At 40.8% G+C, this 20,404-nt stretch overlaps 1 protein-coding gene across 6 annotated transcripts in view; it reads right to left on the bottom strand.

Moving 5' to 3' along the window:
- The window catches only part of jupb (junction plakoglobin b), a 120,115-nt gene that overhangs the window by 55,535 nt on the left and 44,176 nt on the right, over positions 1–20,404 (bottom strand). For 3 of the 6 annotated variants that reach the window (XM_063471045.1, XM_063471042.1, XM_063471046.1), the window contains exons 3-4: positions 4,152–4,206; positions 1,281–1,514 (exon numbers count right to left, since the gene is read on the bottom strand). In XM_063471045.1, the coding sequence (XP_063327115.1) occupies positions 1,281–1,514; positions 4,152–4,173 (256 nt within the window). In that variant the 5' untranslated portion in view covers positions 4,174–4,206. Of the gene's footprint in view, positions 1–257; positions 282–1,280; positions 1,515–4,151; positions 4,207–16,561; positions 16,828–16,962; positions 17,094–19,006; positions 19,098–20,404 lie in introns of those variants that run through there. The other 3 variants (XM_063471044.1, XM_063471043.1, XM_063471047.1) reach the window with 2 other exon arrangements.

Below are 20,404 nucleotides of genomic sequence, written 5' to 3'. Positions count from 1 at the left end.
TTACGGTGTATCCATATAAATGGCCCACCCTGTACATTTTTGTAAAACAATAATTTCATCCTTGAATTACAGAAACAGGAGGACATGTGAGCTTTTGAATCATGATATGTAGTTAGTGAGTCTCCTGAATCCCAAATGACTGTATGTTGGTGGAGGTGTGTTTGAAACATGCAGAGGGCAGGATGGGCTGGTTTACATGTGCCATGAACATGCCATGTTCAATGTTCAAGAAAAGGAAAGGGGGAAAAAACACTTACTGTGATTTTAAAACCCAAATGAAAGCACACCAAATGACTTTAACAACAAAGATTTGGGTGGCATGCTGAAAGAAAGCAGAGATGAACCAGTGTATAAGTTCAATTACCTGTAGTGTTATTTTAAACATTTTCTAGATTATGTGAAAAGTGGTCAAGGGAAACAGGCAGTGCTCGTGAATGAAGCGACAGAGGACAACCACAATCCAAAGTAACTGCAAGTATTTATCTCTGATTTTCATGGAATTTGCTGGGGCTGCAAAGTAGCCTAAAATGTATTAAATTATTAGATATGTACTTTAAACTTTCATGCATGCAGTGGAGAAATAAAAGTACATTTACAACCTGTAGTTAAGTTTTCTATTTAGCTAGCTTGTGTCTACATTTGACATTTTACTTCACATGTCATATGTGAATAGAATTTTCAAAGCACCACAATATCAAACTGAGCTTGAAATGGCCAGCTGTCTACAAACAGCACAGGTGTGACGATGCGTGAATTTTAAAAAAATGTAGCAGACTTTTATTTCTTCCCCTGACTGTCAGATGATTGGCAGGAAGCAGAGCAAAACAGAGTGAAATGAGGATAAAACACAAAGTTTCTTCATACTTACCATGATGCATTATCTTGCACCATGAAGATTTATTTCATATTGAAGACAGATGAATCGCAGGAAATGGAAAACAAGCTGTTATCTGCAGCTGCTTACAATAACCTGTGCATGTCAGTGTGCTGCTATTTCACCATTTTCATTATCATTAAAGCTGCAGTAATTGTTTTTTGTTTTTTTTGTTTACTTGTGATCTGTCCAGTGGTATTTGATACTGAACCATGTGAATCAAATCCTGCATTCAATATCATTTATGAAAAAGAAGATGAACCAATATATTATATGATGTTACCAGACACAAAAGAGAGCCACAAAATGCAGATCAATAAAGACTGAACGCTGCTGTTATTAAAGGAAGCAAACAGAAAGTATGAACAAAAAAGAAAATCAAATGATTTTGATCAGAAAGTCTTACCTGTTGGGCTGTCTACTCCACTGAATGCTGAGTCTCCACCTCCCCCCACTGTGGCCTTAACAGGTACAGAGCCAGTGCCGGTTGTAGTACTGTTTGTGTACTTCTTGTTGCCACTATACTCAGTGCTGCTCTCGTCATCCTGCACTGTGGTAGCTCCCGATTGGATGCCAGAGTCTGTGGCATAGTAAGTCTGCTGCCACTCTGCCACCTTCACCACGCTGTCTGCCTCACTCACTGCAGAAAACAACACACATCTACTGCAACCAGTAATATGTACGGCAGCTATTGTAAAGTGGTACATTGGTTGCACACCTGCAGCTAATGAAAGTCTGGACCTAGCGGTTAACCTCAGTGCAAGCCTTTCCTTATAGTAATTTCTCACAGACTTAACACAATAAAACAAAAAATGTTTTATAGAGTTTTTTGTTTTTGTTGTCGTTGTTTATGATGCACACAGGTCTGACTTTCAAGGGTTTTTAGAAGCTGGTATAGCTAATATTACCTACTTTACTCCAAGCACATTACCAGCACATGCAACTTTTTTTGTACCACAATCCGCATTTTTACTCAACAAGGAAGTTTGCTGTTAGGACTTTCTGCCAGAAAAGTTGAAAAAGTAAACAGTTTTAAGAATGCAAAGTATACAACCAGACGAATCGGTAGTTAAATGGCTTAAACAATAGTGATGTGCGGATTGATCCTGAAATATCGATTCCTCCGATACCAATCATTTATGTTCTAGAATCGATTCTCACATTAAAATATCGATATTTTAGTAATTTAGGGTAAATTTGTAGTTTATCATTAACAGGAACACAGTGGAAAGAAACTATAACATTCGGATTGTCAACATTCAAAGGAACTACTTCCTCTTCCACCTTTCATAGTCATGTGCGAAATACGGCTGTATAAATGTCTCGCAGCCCCTGGCGTGCGCACTCACAACAATGGCTGAGCGTAATTGGAGTTATGTGTGAATGTATTTTACCTCCACAAACAGCTGAGACGTGGTTTGTGATACATGTGGCAAAAAAGTGAGGTGTTGTGGCAATACTTGCCAACCTTGAGACCTCAGAATTAGGGAGACATTCAAAAGGGCTGTTGGGGGGGGGGATAAATACATTTTACAGGGTTTATTTATCGGATAAAATACGTTAAATGTCACCGTTATTATTGGCTGGCCCGGAAACATCGGGGGTGTCCAAATTCAGAGGAGCTTCCACCTGAAGACCCGGCCTTCGCGGTCTAAAGAAAGCTGGGTAGTACATCACGAGCTCCCTCGGTGGAGTGAAACTCTGCTGTCTGCTCCTTGCTATCTAAAATATAACCGGGCGCTGACGTAAACTCTCGGGAATCGGGAGAAATTCGGGAGAATGGTGGCTCCGGGAGATTTTCGGGAGGGGCACTGAAATTCAGGATTCTCCCAGAAAAATCGGGAGGGTTGGCATGTGTGGTTGTGGCAACATCACTAACCTTGTCAAACACCTCAGAGTAAATCATATCACAGAATATGAGGAGCGTATGTTGAGACGAACTGAAGAGGAGGACAGGGACAGGTGCTGCTAGGGCGAGACAGACGTCTCGCCCTAGCAGCACCTTAAGTGATAAGAACAAGTAATCTGATGTCCTGTAATCATTATGACGCTATAATTTGAGATACAATAAATAAAATAAGTTTTTGTACAAAGTGTCGGTATCGGATCAGTATCGTCGATATCACCCTGAATATTACTTGGTATCGGATCGGAAAGGAAATCAGTGGTATCGCACATCACTATTAAACAATCGTTTAGCAAAACTTTCCTCTGTATAACTTAAACTAGTTATTATGTTTTGCAAACATTGCTTCAGAAACAAAAAGTCTTGTTTCTGGCAGAATAACCCAGTCGCTGCATTCTTCCATTTCTATTGGGCGCAGCCTGAGCTTGTGGGCTGCTGGCCATAGAGCCTGGGTGTGGACTCAGGTCAAGCTGCACTAAGACTCTTCAGTGAGTAGCCTCACACAGCTCACTGAATGGTCTGTAGTGCTGCTAATTCTAACATTTTTGGAATAGTACTATTACTAAACTACTACCAATTCTTGAATCTTTCTGTGACAAGTACAACCTTTTATTGGTAGTATTACCTTTAAAGATAGTACTGGTGTTATTGCTAGAGTATATACTACTTCTAATGCAATTATCACATCTCATTATAACTTCTACGTTTCCTGCTAGGATTAAACACTGAACTTCATACTAAATGCTACCACTCAGTACTACCACTAGTGTTCCTTCTACTACTGCTACTTATTCAGCAACTAATGCCAGTGCTGCTACTTCCTCTGCTGTTGAAAATACTGCTATTTGCACTAAACTACTAAAATGATTCTGGCATTGCTACCATTAGAGCTACCATTAATGCCTGTTTTGTAAGTACTGTAACTATGATTTTTGCTGCTGGTAGTCCTAATAATTCCATGTTTTTTACTAAAGAAGTGGCATTCATTTACAGATAAATGAATGACAAAAGCAGCAATATACTGCTTGTACTATTACAAGACTACTACTACTAATCACTGCTACTATGAATATACCTGCCTGTACCTGTATACCAGCTAGTCCTAATAATAAGTGCAGTGCTCATATTGCTACTTGTAGTGCAACTATTTTTTACTATATCAACTACTACGACTAGTGCTGCTTCTGTTAATTATCCCTGCTGCTTGTGTCAGATACTACTCCTATTTCAACTCATGTTGCTACTGCTTTTACTTTTTTCCTTCTAATGATGCAGATACTGCTTCCAAGAACCACCTGTTTTCCTCCCACAGCTATTACCACCACAATGAACTTAGGCCAGAGCTGGGTGCTATGGTGACAGAATACTTACTTTGCATGGACATCATCTCCATCCACTGGTACTGCTGCTTTCACTGACCTCTCACCTGCAGGAGAATACAGGAATCATTAGGTCTGCACACAGGCTTGAAAAAAGATTCAAGATTAATCCTCTAGTCCGACTAGCCTGGGCAATCACAAGTCACCCCTTGTACCCCACCCACCACCAGCCCTCTGGTCAGCGCCTCACATCAATCAGGTCCTACATCTTCAGTCTCACAAACAGCTTATTCCCCTGGGCCATTCGGACAGTAAACAAACATCCACCAACCTCCCCACATCCCACCCATTCACACCCAACCAACCTATTGAGCCACAGTCTACTTCCAAGCACTTTACAACTTCTTCTGTATTGTGTGCCTTTCTATTGTTGTTGCATATATTTCTCTTGTTTTGTATATATTCCCCGTGATTCTATGTATTTCTCCTGTTTGCCATTCATTCCTGTTGTGTCCTATTTATATTTTATTCTGGCAGAGTTGGTGTGAGGCACCTACAGTTTTGTTGTACATGTACAGTAACAATGATCATATGGGTTACAGCATAACTCTGAAGATGATGATGGCCCAGATTTATAAGGGGCATATCCAGTCTCAGAGGCATCTTCACACAGCCTGCACCTGGGGTCTTTCCTGGTGTGATAGACCCCAGCCTCTATGGATCTTGTGCTCAGAGCTTGTTCCTGTGCTACCATGATTAGTGCCTCTGTGCTGTCTTTCAGTTCAGCTGCGTACAGCCACTGGTAGGATTTCTGGGTATCAGCCACTTCCTCTATCTGCCGGTGGTACATATCATGCAGGGGCCTGTCCTTGCATGATGGTTCCTCCTCTTGCTCTACCTTCTTCTGTCTCTGGTTTCTACTTCATTAGGTAATCACTAAGCACTTTCAGTCGACTGTGGCCATATTTCTGATGTACCCATGGATGTTTGTTGTCCCATCCTGGACAGTGGTTCTGACACTCACTAGTCCTTGGCCTCGTACCTTTCGCTTAGTGTACAGTTTCAGGGTGCTCGATTTGGGGTTGATCCCTCTATGCATGGTGACGACCTTCCTTGGCTCGATGCCAATGGCTTCAATCTCCTCCTTATCCCAGTTTATAATCCCAGCAGCGTACATGATCACCAGCAGGGAGTAGGTGGTGATAGCCCAGATCTTATTCTTTCTGTTCAGATGACTCCTCAGGACTTGCCTGACCCTCTGCAGGTATATGGTCGTCACAGCTTTCCTAGCACCCAAGTGGATTCCAAGCAAATGGGAACCAATGTACTTGTATTATGTATGTACCAATGTATTTGTAGGTAATTGCAGCCATCCTCAGTGTCTGCACTGTTGCATTCTGCTAGCGCGATCCCCTCAGTTCTGACAGTCTTCCCTCTCTTTGTTACCACCCAACTACATTTCTACTACTACAGCTTGATGTCATCCAAGTAGAGGAGGTGGCTGATAATTGTGTCATTCCGTAATCTGTATCCATAGTCAGTCATGTCAGTGATCTCACTGTGGGGGTTCAGGCCTATGCAGACCAGCAGAGGGGACAAGGTAACTCCTTGGTAGATCCCGCACTTAAAGGTGACTTGTGCAATTGGGTTGAAGTTGGCCTCTATTGTTGTTCACCAATTCCCCATTGAGTTCCTAATGAGTTCCTTGTAAAGTTCTAGGCATTCCAGGATCCATGTGTGGGGCATTGAGTCATAGGCTTTCTTGTAGTCAATTGTAGGGATTATGCATAATACTGCATTTACATTTTCTAGTAGACCTTCAGATGGTACTTGATGCAGTCTTGGTAATTGGCGACAGAGGGTCCAGGTTTCCAGCTTCAACATGATCCTATCTTTCAGGTCAGCCGCTACTAGTTGCTTCACCATCAGTCTGGGTGTTGGGTATCAAAGATTCCATAGGTCCACAACTTTCTTTTCATGTAACCCCTTCTGCTGGGATATTTGCACTGTAGCAATCCAATAGCGCCTTGTTTTCATCTCTTGCCCACTTATGCCTGCTTGTTCCGGTAACCGACTTCTCATCAGTGTGTCCTCAACACCTGATGCGGACCTTCTTAAGCTGAGCAACATCCGAGCTTGTATGACCTCGTGTCTGAGGTAGGCTTGGTTGGCATGGGGGGGGCTAGCCTTAGGACCCTTACTGGATACAGATGCCCTAGTCGAGAGTCAACCTCCCGATGGTACTGTCTCAGAGACTCCAGCAGTAACACACACACACACAGATACACGACCAATCAAAAGTTTGGACACACCTTCACATTTAATGTTTTTTCTTTATTTTCATGACTATTTACATTGTAAATTCTCACTGAACGCATCAAAACTATGAATGAACAGTATCCAGTAAAAGAAAAAAGTGTGAAATAAAAAATGTTATTAATGTTTCACAATGTCTCAGCAATGCAAAGCCCCCAGCATCCAACATCAGCATGGAGAAGAGGAAGGCAATCCCATCAATTAGTCATGACAACAACATCATTATCCTTCCAGCAGGCAAGGGTAGGTGCTCTGTGTCACTAAACCAAAAAGGCTATGATGAAAAAACTTTGTCACTGCTCAGTGACAAAAATACTTATGAGCCCCTGAAATGAGACCCAGGAAGTGGTTACAGGAAGACGGTGATAGACTGTCTGAAGCAGTTAGAACAAGACAATGCTATTGACCGGACCTCATACCACAGGCTGTACCCAGGGGAATCTATACCAAGTCTGTATGGTGTACCAAAGAACATAAACAGAGTGCACCTTTAAGACCAATTGTCTATATAATCAACTCAGTCACCTATAACAAGTTTCTGGCTTCAATCCTCATCCCGTTAGTAGGCAGGTCTGAACACCGCATCCAGAACACCTTGGATTGAGGTAGTTCGTACGAGATTACAGGATGACCCCAACCTCAGCAACAAGACCACTATCAGCACTGACCAAGTGTGTTTGAACTGTGTCTTAATTCCACCTATTTCACATACAAGGGTCACTACTACAGGGAGAAACATGGGAGTGCCATGGGTTCCCCAGTTTCACCCATTGTGGCCAATTTGTACATGGAAGAAGTGGAAAAGAGGGCTTTGTTATCCTACCCTGGAACACCACCAAGTCATTGTTTCAGGTATGTGGATGACACCTGCGTGAAAATTTAATCTCAGGACCTACCACAATTCACAGATCACATTAACTTGGTGGACCAACACATCAAATTCACCAGGGAGGATATGAAAAGTGGCAGGTTAGCCTTCTTAGACTATGAGATTTCCATCAGTAATGGGGGACATCTAAAAGCTGATGTGTACCGTAAACCTACGCATACGGATCAGTATTTAAGGTTTGACTCTCATCATCCACTGGATGGTGGTTTGATCCCCCTCTGCTCCGGTCTGTATGCTAAATATCTTTGGTCAAGATATTAAACCTACAACTTGCTCTAACCTTTTTCAGTGCTGTGAGTGAATGTTAGTTAGATCTGTACATAGAAAGAGCATAGAAAAAAAGTGCTTGGGTGAATAAGGCAAGTTGTGTAAAGTGCTTTGAGTGCTCAGGTAGAGTAGAAAAGCACAATATAAGAACCAGTCCATTTACCATTCAAGCAGAGTAGAAGAGTACTATAGAAGCACAGACAATATAAGCAACTGTATCTATTATGCCTACATAATTATATATGTTAAATAGTTTATTTTCTTTTTTGCTTTTTAAAACTTGAATAACTAATAACTGCAATAACAACATGAAGCATGAAGCAACTTTCACACCTTTCTGAGTAAGTAGTATAAATATAAGTAAGTATAAATATTCTCCTCATGTTTTAATATGGAGTACATCAGGGAGAACTACTTTTGGATACAGGCTACGTCTTTTGAAAAAAAAAATCTAATATACACTGCATTCATTTGGAATTGGATTTTATTACAGCTGTAGGGTCCAAATTTTGTTTAAACTGTACATGACGAAAATAACATAAGAAGTTAAAGAAGCCCTATACAGAAATGTTATCTGAGTTTTAATACAGTATCTGGTCTGGTTGTCTTTCTACTCTAAATGCTCCTTTTTAATATGAACTTCCTCTTTACCTACTTTCTATGATTGGATATGTGATACTCACTTTGAAGTGATGTTGGAAAGTTGCTACTAAAAATCTATTTAATTCAACAAATGAACAGCCTTAAAGTAAATTTAAAAATCCACACAAAGGGAGGTGTGTTGAAAAAAATAGGGAACTTTTACATTATTCCTACATGAAGGGTAGGAATAATAGAGTGGCTACATCTGAGTGACGTCTTGACAGCTTAAATGGCACAATGTTCTGTTTCAGTAATGGCCATTTAACGTGTGGGTGTGTGAAACAGTAGATGTGTTCTCTGCATGTGGGTGTGGCACGGTACATGAGTTTTATGCATGTGAATGTGTGAGGAGAAATGTTTCCTGTTAAAACAAAATGTGGGTTTTTTGATGTGCTGAAAAGCTTTTTGAGAAAAGACAGAATGAAAAAAAAATCATCACACACTCCCTCTCCATTTTACTGTACTCTTCAAATGAGACTGGACACTAGACACCTTTTTCAGCGCCACATGGCAGTTTGGATTAAAATGAGACCCCTAAAACATTTAACATTCATTTAAAATTTTGGGGGTCCCATCAAATTGAACCTTCTTGTACATAAATGCATGTACAATATGTCCTAAAATACACAAAAAATGTCTAAATTATTAAAAAATCATAATGTGTTAAACATTGTTTAACCCATAACTAATCCTTCTTTGTATGCAACAGGTGAAAATAAATATTGATCATATTACTTATTTTCTAAGTAATATTTGTAAAGGTGCTATTGACATGAAATTCTCACCAGATGTCAGTAACGACCCATCCTATACACACATACAAAGGAATCGTACCATAGATGTCAAAAGATTAAGTTATTTGTAATCATGAGATATGACACAGGTAAAACGTATTGAACAAATGAACAATCCTGCCACTTAGTGCAAATTAATATTAGCTAGTTCAGTCCCAGCTGATGGTCTACAAAATGTGTCTCAAGTCCTGGGGAAGATACCAGAGGGAGAGCACCTGGTGGCTAGGCCTTCGTCCATGGGGACTGGCCGGATCATCACGAAGAAGAAACATGGACCCACCCTCCTGTAGGCCTTACCACCCACAGGAGTCCCCATAGGGTCGGCTGCAGTGTGGTGCCAGGCAGCGGCCAAGGCCAGAGACCCTTGTGGACCAATGCCTAGCTATCAGGGTTGCAATTGAGACACAGAATGTCACCTCTCTGATGGGGAAGAAGCCTTAGCATAGTACGTGAGGTTGAGCAGCATTGACTAGATATAGCTGGGCTCACCTCAACGCATGGCCTGAGCTCTGGAACCAGTCTCCTGTAAAGGGGCTGGTCTCTGGCCCTGTCTGGTGTGGCCCTCGGTGTGAGGTGGTGGGCTGGGGTAGGTATCTTAGTTTCTCCTTGGCTCACTTAGTGTATTTTAAAGTTTTTCCCAGTGGACAAGAGGATTTGTTCCCTGTGCCTGACCATGACTGTCATCTACAATTATGTGTTTAATGAACTTTCATAGTGCACAGCCCTCTTCGAGTCCCTAGGTGGGGTGCTCGAGGGTGTTCCCCCTGGAGACTCTGTCATCCTTCTGGGAGACTTCAATGCTCATGTGGGTAATGACAGTGATACTTGGAGGGGTGAGATTAGGAAGAATGGCCTGCCTGATCTGTGGGGTGTTCTGTTACTGTGAAAACCACTGTTGGTCCATAACAGACAACATGTTTGAACATAAGGTTATTTACAAGTGCACCAGGACACTCTAGGCTGCAGGTTGATTATTGATTTTGTAATCATATCATCGCATCTGCAGCAATTTGTTCTGGACACTCAGGTGAAGAGAGGGATGAGCTATCAACTGATCACCACCTGGTGGTGAGTTGGATCAGGTGGTGAGGGAGAATGCTGGATAAACCTGGCACACCTAAATGTATTGTGAGGACACTCTGGGAATGCCTAACAGAGGCCTCCAACCTTTGCCAGAACTTTGACAGCATTCTGAGGGAGACTGGGGACATTAAGTCCGAATGGAGCATATTCAGCACCTCCATTGTGGAAGCTGCTGCAATGAGCTGCTGCAATGAGCTGCCTGTCTTGGTGGTAACCCCTGAACCAGACGTTGGACACTTGAGGTGAACAGAGCAATCAGGCTGACGAAGGAATCCTATTGGGCTTGGTTAACCCTGTGGGACTTCGGAGACATGCAATGGAGACCAAGCAGAATGTGGCTTGGATAGTTGCTCAAGCAAAAACTCAGGTGTGGGAGGATTTCAATAAGGCCATGGAAAGACTTTTGGACTACCTCAAAGCAATTTTGGCAAACCGTCAGGTAACTCAGGAGGGGAAAGCAGTTCTCTACCGCAGCAGTATATAGTGTGGGTCGGACTGACTTGAACCGAGGATATTGTCAGGCTGTGGAAGAAATACTTTGAATTGAAAATGTGTCAGTTCAATTAAGGAGGTTCAATTATGTATATAGTGTCAAATCACAAGAACAGTTGCCTCAAAGCGCTTTATATTGCAAGATAAAGACCCTACAATAATACAAAGAAAACCCCAGCAATCATATGATCCTCCATGAGCAAGCATTTTGGTGACAGTGGGAAGGAAAAACTCCCTTAAGAGGATGGAACCTGCAGCACAGCCAGGCCCAGGGAGAGGCGGCCATCTGCTGCGACCAGATGTTTTCCATAGAGGAAGCAGAATCTGGGGATGAGGGGGGGGGGACTCATTCATCACTGGGGGTGAGGTAATTGAGGCAGTTAAACAACTCGTTGGTGGCAGAGCCCTGGGGGTAGATGAGGTTCACCTTGATTCCTGAAGGCTGTGGATGCTGTCTTGGTTGACACACCTCTACAACACTGGAGATCTGGGGCAGCACCTTTGTATTGGCAGAGTAGGGTGGTTTTCATCTTCAAGAATGGGGACTGGAGTGTGTGCGCCAACTAATGGGGGACCGCATTCCTCAGCCTCCCCAGGAAATGCCAGCGAGCGGGAAAGGAGAGTCAGTCTGTTAGTCAAACCTTGGATACAGGAGGAACAACGCAATCTTCATCCCAGTAGTGGAACACTCGACCAGCTCGCATGGGAGTTTGCCCAGAGTCTACATGTGTTTCTTGGTCTTGGAGAAGGCATTTGACCGTGTCCCTTGGAGTATTCTGCAGGAGGTGCTTCAGGAACCCATTGCTATGAGCCAATTGGTCTTTATACCACTGGTGCAAGCACTTGGGCCGCATTGATGCCAATAAGTCGGACTTGTTCCTGGTGGATGTCGGATTCTGCCTGGCTGCCCTTTGTAATGATTTTCCTAATAATTTTTATGGACAGAATTTCTAGGTGTAGTCAAGAGGTTGAGGGCTTCCACTTGGGTAGTCTCAGAATCTTGTCTATGCTTTTTGCAGATGAAGTGGTTTCATCTTCTAAAGGCCTTCAACTCACACTGGAGTGAGTTGGAGTGTAAAGTAGCGGGAATGAAAATCAGCATCTCCAAGTCTAAGTCCATGGCCCTTAGCTGGAGAAGGATGGAGTGCCCACTCAGGTCAGCAATGAGTTGCTTCCCCCACTTGAGAAGTATTTTGGGGTCTTATTCACGAGTGAGGGGAGCGGGAGATTGACAGACAGATTGGTGCAACGGCTGCAGTTTTTCAGACGCTGTGAAAAAACACCTGAGCAATGGTTGTGACTAGTTTAGCTATCATCACAAACAAAGGCTTTTGTACGAATTAATAAATACATTTCAGTAAGTGTGTTCAATATTTTGTTTTCCCCGTGTCATGTTTTCGTCAGGAGCCTCAGTAAGTGGAGCTGGTGCTTTGCCTTCTTAAGTCTCAGAAAGTTGAAGTCAAACCATCTCCAGACAGTTCCCGTTAATGTATGTGGGCTGAGGGTCAGCTCTGCTTCTCCTGAAGTCCACTATTATTATTTTCTTAGTGTTGAGGACCAAGTTGTTATTACATGATGCTAGTTTTTCCACATCGTCCCTGTATGCAGTATGCAGACTTATCTCCACCTGTGATGAGCCCGACCACTGTTGTGTTGTTTGTGAACTGCACAGTTGAGTTGCTTGGGTAGATCTGGGTGCAGTCATACATGTAGAGAGTGTACTCACTTACACAGGACACATCCCTGTGTAAGCTGTGTACCAACTTGACTTTTGCACAATACAACAAATGGTCCCAACCCCATTTAGAAGGCAAGATATTCCACAAATAAACCCTTACAAGGCACACATGTGAAATAGAAACCATTTCCAGTGACTACATCATGAAGCTCATTGAAAAAAGGCTATCTTGAGGAGTCTAAAATATAGGACATATTTAGGGTTATTTATTATTTTTTTCTTTGCTACAAAATTCTGCATATCTTGCTTCATGTATTTGATGTATTTAATATGTATCTACAATGTAGAAAGTAGTAAAAATAAAGAAAAACTATTAAAGGAGAAGGTGTGTCCAAACTTTTAACTCGTAGTGTATGCATTACTTCCAGCCTTCCTGTCATGTTCCGGTCAAATCTGACCAATTTACAAATTAACAAACTCATAAATATTGCGTTTTACATCCGATTGCCTCTAGGTGCTATAGCATCCTCTACACTGTGCACTTGAACATATAACAGTGATTATCGCCTCTTTCATTGAATTTTAAGTGTTTTAATCAACTTTGTTACATCTGTGGTGCCCTAGAGACAACAAAACAAGCCTAAGATGCTGCAAATGTGATGCCTTGCCTGTTTGCAAGGCCCACCTCATCTGAGTGTCACATGCCACTCATGTGCATGAACACACACACACACACACACAGCTTCATGTTGAGTTTGGTCTTCAATTTGTTTTTTACATTACACGTTCATTTTGTAATACATTTTCAGTGCCTATTTGTATTTTTACTGCAGTTATGTTATGTCTAATTCTATGTATTCATGTTAAGCACTACTTTGAGACATTGTTCACAGCTAAAGAATGTTGAATAAAAAATTTGGTGGTGAAAATTATTTTTTGTGCTAATTTAATAGCAGTTAACAAGGACCAGTCGATTTTGATTAGGAACACTAAAGCAAGGGGGGTGTGGGTGCACAAAACCGGAGGGCTAGGCTGTAGTACTGTTATTCACTATTTTTTGGCTGTCCTAAAAACTCAGCGAAAAGCCTTCAGTTGATTGTAGCTGATTGAAACTAGAATGAGAGGCCGGGCCTTCAGCTTTCAGACCCTTTTTCTGTGGAATCAGGTTTGAATTCAGGAGACAGACACCCTTTCTACTTTTAAGATTATGCCTAAAACTTTCCTTTTTGACAAAGCATATAGTTGGGGCTGCATCAGCTGACCTTAGTTGTGCAGCAATAGGCCTAGGCTGCTGGTTATGGAGGACCAGAAGAGTCACACGCATCAAAATAAAGCCTTTTGTGCTTAATAATGAATTGTGAAATAAAATCTGCATTAATAAATTAATTTACAAGTTCATTTTGTAATTCTTTTACAAAACATAGAAACATTAAAAAAACAATTGATTACTCATCCAAGTGACTTTTTCAGTATTCTCCAGTGTCATGGATGAGTGATGAAATGTTACGATGCCTCTGATAACCACTGTGTCAAGTGTCTGGGAAGGGATCTTAAAACTGGATTTTTAGGTGGCAGACAAATGGTGTCATAAGCCAATCCTTGAACAGATGGGGTAAAAGCTTTTCAGGAAGTTTTTAGGACAGCCCAAAAATAATGAATTACAGTGGTTCAGTCTAGAAGAAATAAATAAGTCTATCATGATGCATCTGCCAGGACCCGACCAAAGCTGTTCTCAGTTTTCGTAAACTGGTACCAAGAATTTCTTAATAAAGGTCAGTGAAGTCAGAACACAGAATCAACCCATTCCAAAGACTTGTAACTCTGTGCTGTGATGTTCTTTCTCTACTTTTAAGATTAGGCTTAAAACCTTTTGCTAAAGCATACAGTTAGAGATGGTGACCCTGAATCCTCTCTTAGTTATGCTGCGATAGGTGTAGGCTGCTGGGGATTCCCAAGATGCACTGAGTACTACTTCTTTAGTCACTTTTCTCACTCACCATATGTTTATACACCTCTCTGCATTGAATCATTACTTATTATTATCCTCTGGCTCTCTTCCACAGCATGTTTTTTGTTCCCAACACCCATCCCCTTAGGGACCGTGTCTGCTTCCAAACCACCACAAAACACACCAAAAATCTGCAAAATAACAACTGAAACATTAGCAATAAAAAAATCACAAAGAAAGAACAATACAGTATCCACATCTGCACCAAAGAGTAACACAATGAAATGTGGATTATTAAACATTAGGTCTCTCTCTTCTAAGACCCTGTTAATGCATGAATAATAACTGATCAACAAAAAAATTTACCGTGCTACACAAAAACTTGGTTACAACAGGATGATTATGTTAGTTTAAATGAATCAACCCCCCTGAGTTACACTAACTGTCAGAATCCTCGAAGCACAGCATTTAATCTATTATTAGACTCAACTGTCTAAATATGACAAGACAAATAATCAAAATATAAAAGAACCTACGCACCACTTTAATCACACTCTAGATCTTGTTCTGACGAATGGCATAAAATGGAGCATAACAGTATTTCTTGAAAACCCTCTTTTTTCTGATCATTTCTTAATAGCATTTAACTTTACAATAATGGATTACACGGGGGGGGGGGGGGGGGGGGGGGGGTTAGATTTACAGTTGTTATCTTACTGAAAGTGTTGTACAGTGCAAAAAAGAAAATGCATAGACAAACAGAAAACCTCATACACCATTTGCTCAAAAGTTTTTAAATTTAAACTTAAATTAATCCGTGTTTAGTAAACAACAACATTGGTACATTTAATGTTAAATATCCTTTAATTTTCAAAACTATACTAAAAAATAATGACAGCATCCATCCTCATCATAAAATTACTTAACATCTAATACATGGAGGTGGAGCATTTTTCTTTTTTCTTTAAATATGCATGTATTGAAGTGACTTTAAAGTGTTTTCTTCAAACAGGACACCTGAAAAACACAAAAATGTAACAATATTTGCACATTTAAGATTATCCAGAGTACATTTAAGCTGCAATCATTGCCTTTTGATTGTTGTGCCTCAGTCAAATGCTTAAGATGTGGCTTTCATCCTGGTCTGTTCACCCATGATACAATATCCTTTAACCCTCTCAGGCTCAAATTAAGTTTTTGTTGCTAATGCACAACCAAGTCCTGCAGTGGTACTTCTGAGTAAAAAAAAACTCATAAAATATGTATGTGGGGTAATCAGGTTGTTAGTTTTTAACTGTTGCAAATCGGCAACGCCTGCCTCGAGAGGGTTAATATCCAAATATCCTGTATATGCATACAGTCAGTTATACTTCATTGATGAATCCGAGTGAACATTTGTCATAAATTAACACTGTAGGGTCTTTACCTTACAATATAAAGTGACTTGAGACCAGACTTGTTGACTCTCAGTGGTGCTAAAACTGAAGGTGTTCCTGAAAGTTGGGTTTACTAGAACAAAACAGGTGGATGACCACAGATCTCTCAGCACAAGGATGACAGAACTTTTCCCCCATATAATAAATAAATAAAACACAGAACACAACATTAAAATAGAAATAGATTAAGACAGATCACGATACCAAACGATACCAGATAAAAGCGCATTTACTGGATCTGTTCATCTCCTCTTGCTTTTCAAAGACAATGAATGAAGATGATGACAATGGGATGTACCTACCACTGCAGGACAAGAGCCTGTGGTAGCTGTAGCACAGGGTGGTACAGAGGAGGAGGTAAACGTGCATGTACGAGACGCTCTGCTTCACTTCTTGTGCTCCAGTTAATGATATTATTCTCACCTCTTGTCATGTGCTTACAGGAATACTGCTGTTAGATGCCAAATGAAATATAAATGATAAAGTTTGTTTACTTTTGCAGTTATTCTGTGTTTTCATGTGGGCTGTTACATTTTTCAAATCACTGAAATGCTAACAGAGTTGTCCGGCTGTGGGATAAATCTCCTGTAGTGTAAATCACTTTACAGAATTATGGACACACCACATTTTTGTGTGGTGACATCACACAACAAAGACACAGCTTTTATTACTGGGGCAACAAAAGTTTGGTGAAAAATGTCATTTAGTAATGACTGCTTAAAAACAACAAACCGTGATGCACACACATTATAGGCTTGAAATACTTTATTAAATGCAGCAACATTTGAAAATATGTACAATATTACTAATAACTACAATTAGTAATTATTATTATTTGCAATAGCTAAGTTTTTGGTAAGCCTCTCCTGGAACAGAGGGGTACAAAACTATGTAAAGTGTAAATTTGTTTTTTTAACCTCCAATGTGGAAAGTTAAGGGGTGAGGTGAAACTTGAGTGGCCATCCATTGCTCGTGCGAGGTTTCAAAGCACACTGAGGAATGCCTGGTTGAAGACTGTGGCCTGTGCCATTTCCTCCCTTCGCAGGGCAACTTCCTGCTCCTGTGCCTCATTGAGCGGCAGCTGGATGTGGTGTTCCCGCTGATCTTGGTTTAACACATCTGCCATCTGCCTGCATCTCCATGGGAACACTTGTGAGGTCAGTTTTGGACTTCTTTCTCTTGTCTAGAGGAAAAGCAGAATGGAAGGAGAAGGCAATGTGAGAATTTATGGGGGCGTTGGAAAGACAAGTAAACAATAGAGCACTTCCTCCGTCACTGCTAAAGTCAGTGTAGTATGAAACCTATCATCGTGTCCTACCAGCGATGAGCCATTTCTGTGTCATGGCAAAAGGTGTAGATGTCAACGCCGTCAACCAGAACTGGATCACAGACAAGGGAAGTCAAGGCTAATGGTAGTAGACGAAAACCCCTCACATGTAGAAAGCATTTCTGAAACATATGACACACATAGCATAAGGACACACACACGACATGACATTACAACATAAACAAAAAAATGAACCTGTAGTAATACTAGTAGTGTTCATCAGATGTTGCTTATATGGCTTTACAATGACCCCTCAGAAGAGGAAGTGAATGCACAGCTAGCGCAAAACAACATGCAGAGCATGGAGTTTTTACTGCACCAAGTAGACAATGGCGTTAATAAAAAATGTCCTGGCTTGTTCAAAGTGAACACAACATGGGATAAGTACTATTATGCTTGAACACACGAAGCACTCACCGTCCTTCACCATAGTTTCTAAAAATGCTGTGGCCGAGTCGAGGCCACTCTGCCTCCTGATGCTCGCTGGTCGGTGCCCGTAAATTGTGTCCATTTGACTATACCACTTCCAATCCATTCGATTTGCCCCACTTCAGCCGTTGTGGTCCCTGATGGCCCCAGTAACTGCTTTTTTTAGTTTTTTAAATTTCTGATGGCACTGTGTTACAGTGCACTGGTACCCAATTGGTGGCATGCAGTCTGACGACTTTATTTTGGTATTATGATTTTAATACCTGCTTGGAACTGCGCCAGAGTAAAATCATAGTACGACCTAATAGAAAACCCTGAAAGCCGTGGCAAACCATGCCGAGTCAATCCAAGTAGGTACTAATGGAACAGGGGCTGAAGAGGAAGAGACAGAGCATTTACTGAGATGGTGAGTGCAGGTAAAGTGAAAGAATGTGTTTTTAGCGTCCAAAACAGCAGCGCTGTTCTTTTAATCACTATTAAAATAACTATTGGGAAAAGATAGCGGGAGTCCTTCATCAAAGCACCTGATCAACAAACTTTGTAGTTGCTCCATCCTCTGCTGTTTGTTTTACCCAGCAAAAAGTCTGCAGCAAGTCTCCAGAACTTGCATTAAAATATGCAGATGAACTGTTAACTTCGTCTGATACTATGTTTAAATTATACAGCTTAGTAATGGCTGACAGCAGTCATCCTATTTTACAAGCGAACAGGGGTGAGTTTAAAGGGGGCATGGCGTCTCAATTAAATTACGTTGATATTTAAAAATATAAAAATTACAACTTTTTTCCCAAGCCAATAAAAATGTATATGGGCCAGTAAAACTCTGAGCCACAGACCTGAGGGGATTTAAGGTTGGACAGTGAATTAGTGTTAATATAATTAACGTCTATACCATCATAACATCTTTCTTTTTTTTTCAGCAGCATCAAACCCCCAAATGTTGATATGGTCGCTTCTCTTCATTATAACCATCACATTCTCTTTTAAAGGTTTACAGACACAAATTTACTCATTCACGTGCGCACTTTAACACACAGAAACACATCTACAAAAAGTCATAAAGCCTTCTAAGAAGAAAGAGTAAAATGATTTTTTATGCTTTAATTTAGATTGTGTACTTACTTTAATTAGTTTTAGTTTGAGTCTACTAGACAGTATTTTATATATTTTGGCATTTAAGAAAATCTTTTCTTCAGAAATTTAATACAGCTCATAAATAAGCATTTGTTTTTTGTTTTGTTTTTTGACAAATGAACCACATGGCAGATGAAACAAAAACCATAGCGATTTCTAAAATGAAAACCTGTGAGCAGTTCATTTGAAAGAAGTTTGTCTTTTTCCTCTTTTGAATATTTATTATTGCTAATTAATAAGACAAAAGTACTTTTTATATGATTACTCAATTAATCGATGGAATAATTGATAGATGAATGGATTACTACAATAATCGAGAGATTAATGGATTACTACAATAATTGATAGCTGCAGCCCTGTCGTAAACAGCAGCTGAGGGAATAAGGATCTGTGGAAGTTTCAGAAACAATGCTAACAGATGCTAACGCTGCTTAGCTAATGACCCAACATAAAACTGAAAAATGTGACTTACCTTGCAACACAGACGGTACGGGATTATCAAACTCATCCATGCCGTGACAACAGTCCTTTGGCTCGGTTCCTGAAGCCTCTGCTCACAGCACCTAACCCACAGAACCTGTGGGTAAAATCTCACAGCTGGAGTAAGATCATTTAGCTAAAGTTATAATGTTAGCTAGCTTGCTAACTAGTAGCCCACACAAAATGCGACTTTATCTTAATACCACCATTGTACTACAGTATTTTTCACAAAATTAAATAATTAACTTAATGTTACCGACCTCAAATTATTGTTTGCTTTATTTAGATAATATTAGAATTTACTTTTATCTTTAAGGCTATTATCTCATAATTTGCATCACACAATTGTTTTACTTTTTTACTGCACACAGGTTATGTATTGTGGAGTAGTTTGGGATTTGGGCTGATACTAACAGGCACAGACAGAAGCCCCTTCTCTGAGGAATTTGAGGGGGTGGTCTGCCTGGAATGGTGATGGCACCAAAAGGTACAAAACTTTAAGGCTGACTCTCCTACACCAAAACAGGTGTAAATTCCTGTGTTAGGAAATGGTCTTACACTCCTTCCCTCTTCTTTAACTCTACAGGCCTGACCAGAGAGCAAGTGGTGGTTGCCATGGTAATGGGAGTGCTGCCTGCAAAAAGGCCATCTCTATATAAGGAGATGTCCAGAGAATTGCAGAAGAAGAAACGTGAACCAATATCAGACCTGATGCCACCCTCAACTCTTTCGACCAATCATGTCAACATTCTGTTTCAGTGACCGCACTAAAAGTGTATACTGTCTGGGTGTGGTGCTCTTTGTTCTTTTGGGCTCTCCTGAGTGAGCAAAGAGACACGGCAGCTGTTTTTAACTTGAACCTTGAATTGCGTAATAAAGGTATAAAATAGTTCAGGGGGATGTCCATCCTCAGAAAAACTGTTTGGTGTTTGATCTGAATGTTTTTCTCCACTGCAGTGCTTTTCTTTTTCTTTTCCTTTTCTTTAATAAACCTCACCTCAGAGACGCTCACCTGGTAGCTGCAGTTTTATTTAAGATTTTCCACAACACATTCTTTCTACAATAGAAATCAAACATTCTTCACAAAGTTCTTCAATATCTGCTGCAGAAGTTCCCATAAGTGTGGACCTTGTAGGTTGCTTTGCTTTCATTCTTCTGTCCAGTTCATCCCAAACCAGCTCGATGGGGTTTAAGTCTGGAGACTGTGCTGGACACTCCATGTTTTCAACCTCACCATCTTGTTTTTTTTTCCTGAGGTAGTTCTGGCACAGCTTGGATTAATGTTTTGGGTCATTATCTTGCTGTAGGATGAATCCCTGACCAACTAGGTCCATACCAGAGGGCACTGCATGGTGCTGCAGGATGCCGTGGTAGCTGTTTTGGTTCTCAC

The sequence above is a fragment of the Pelmatolapia mariae genome, linkage group LG4, assembly GCF_036321145.2.
Source record: "Pelmatolapia mariae isolate MD_Pm_ZW linkage group LG4, Pm_UMD_F_2, whole genome shotgun sequence".
In the NCBI taxonomy this organism is placed as follows: Eukaryota; Metazoa; Chordata; class Actinopteri; order Cichliformes; family Cichlidae; genus Pelmatolapia; species Pelmatolapia mariae.
The sequence above is the reverse complement of the archived record's forward strand: the minus strand, read 5'-3'. Positions and strand labels throughout refer to the sequence as shown.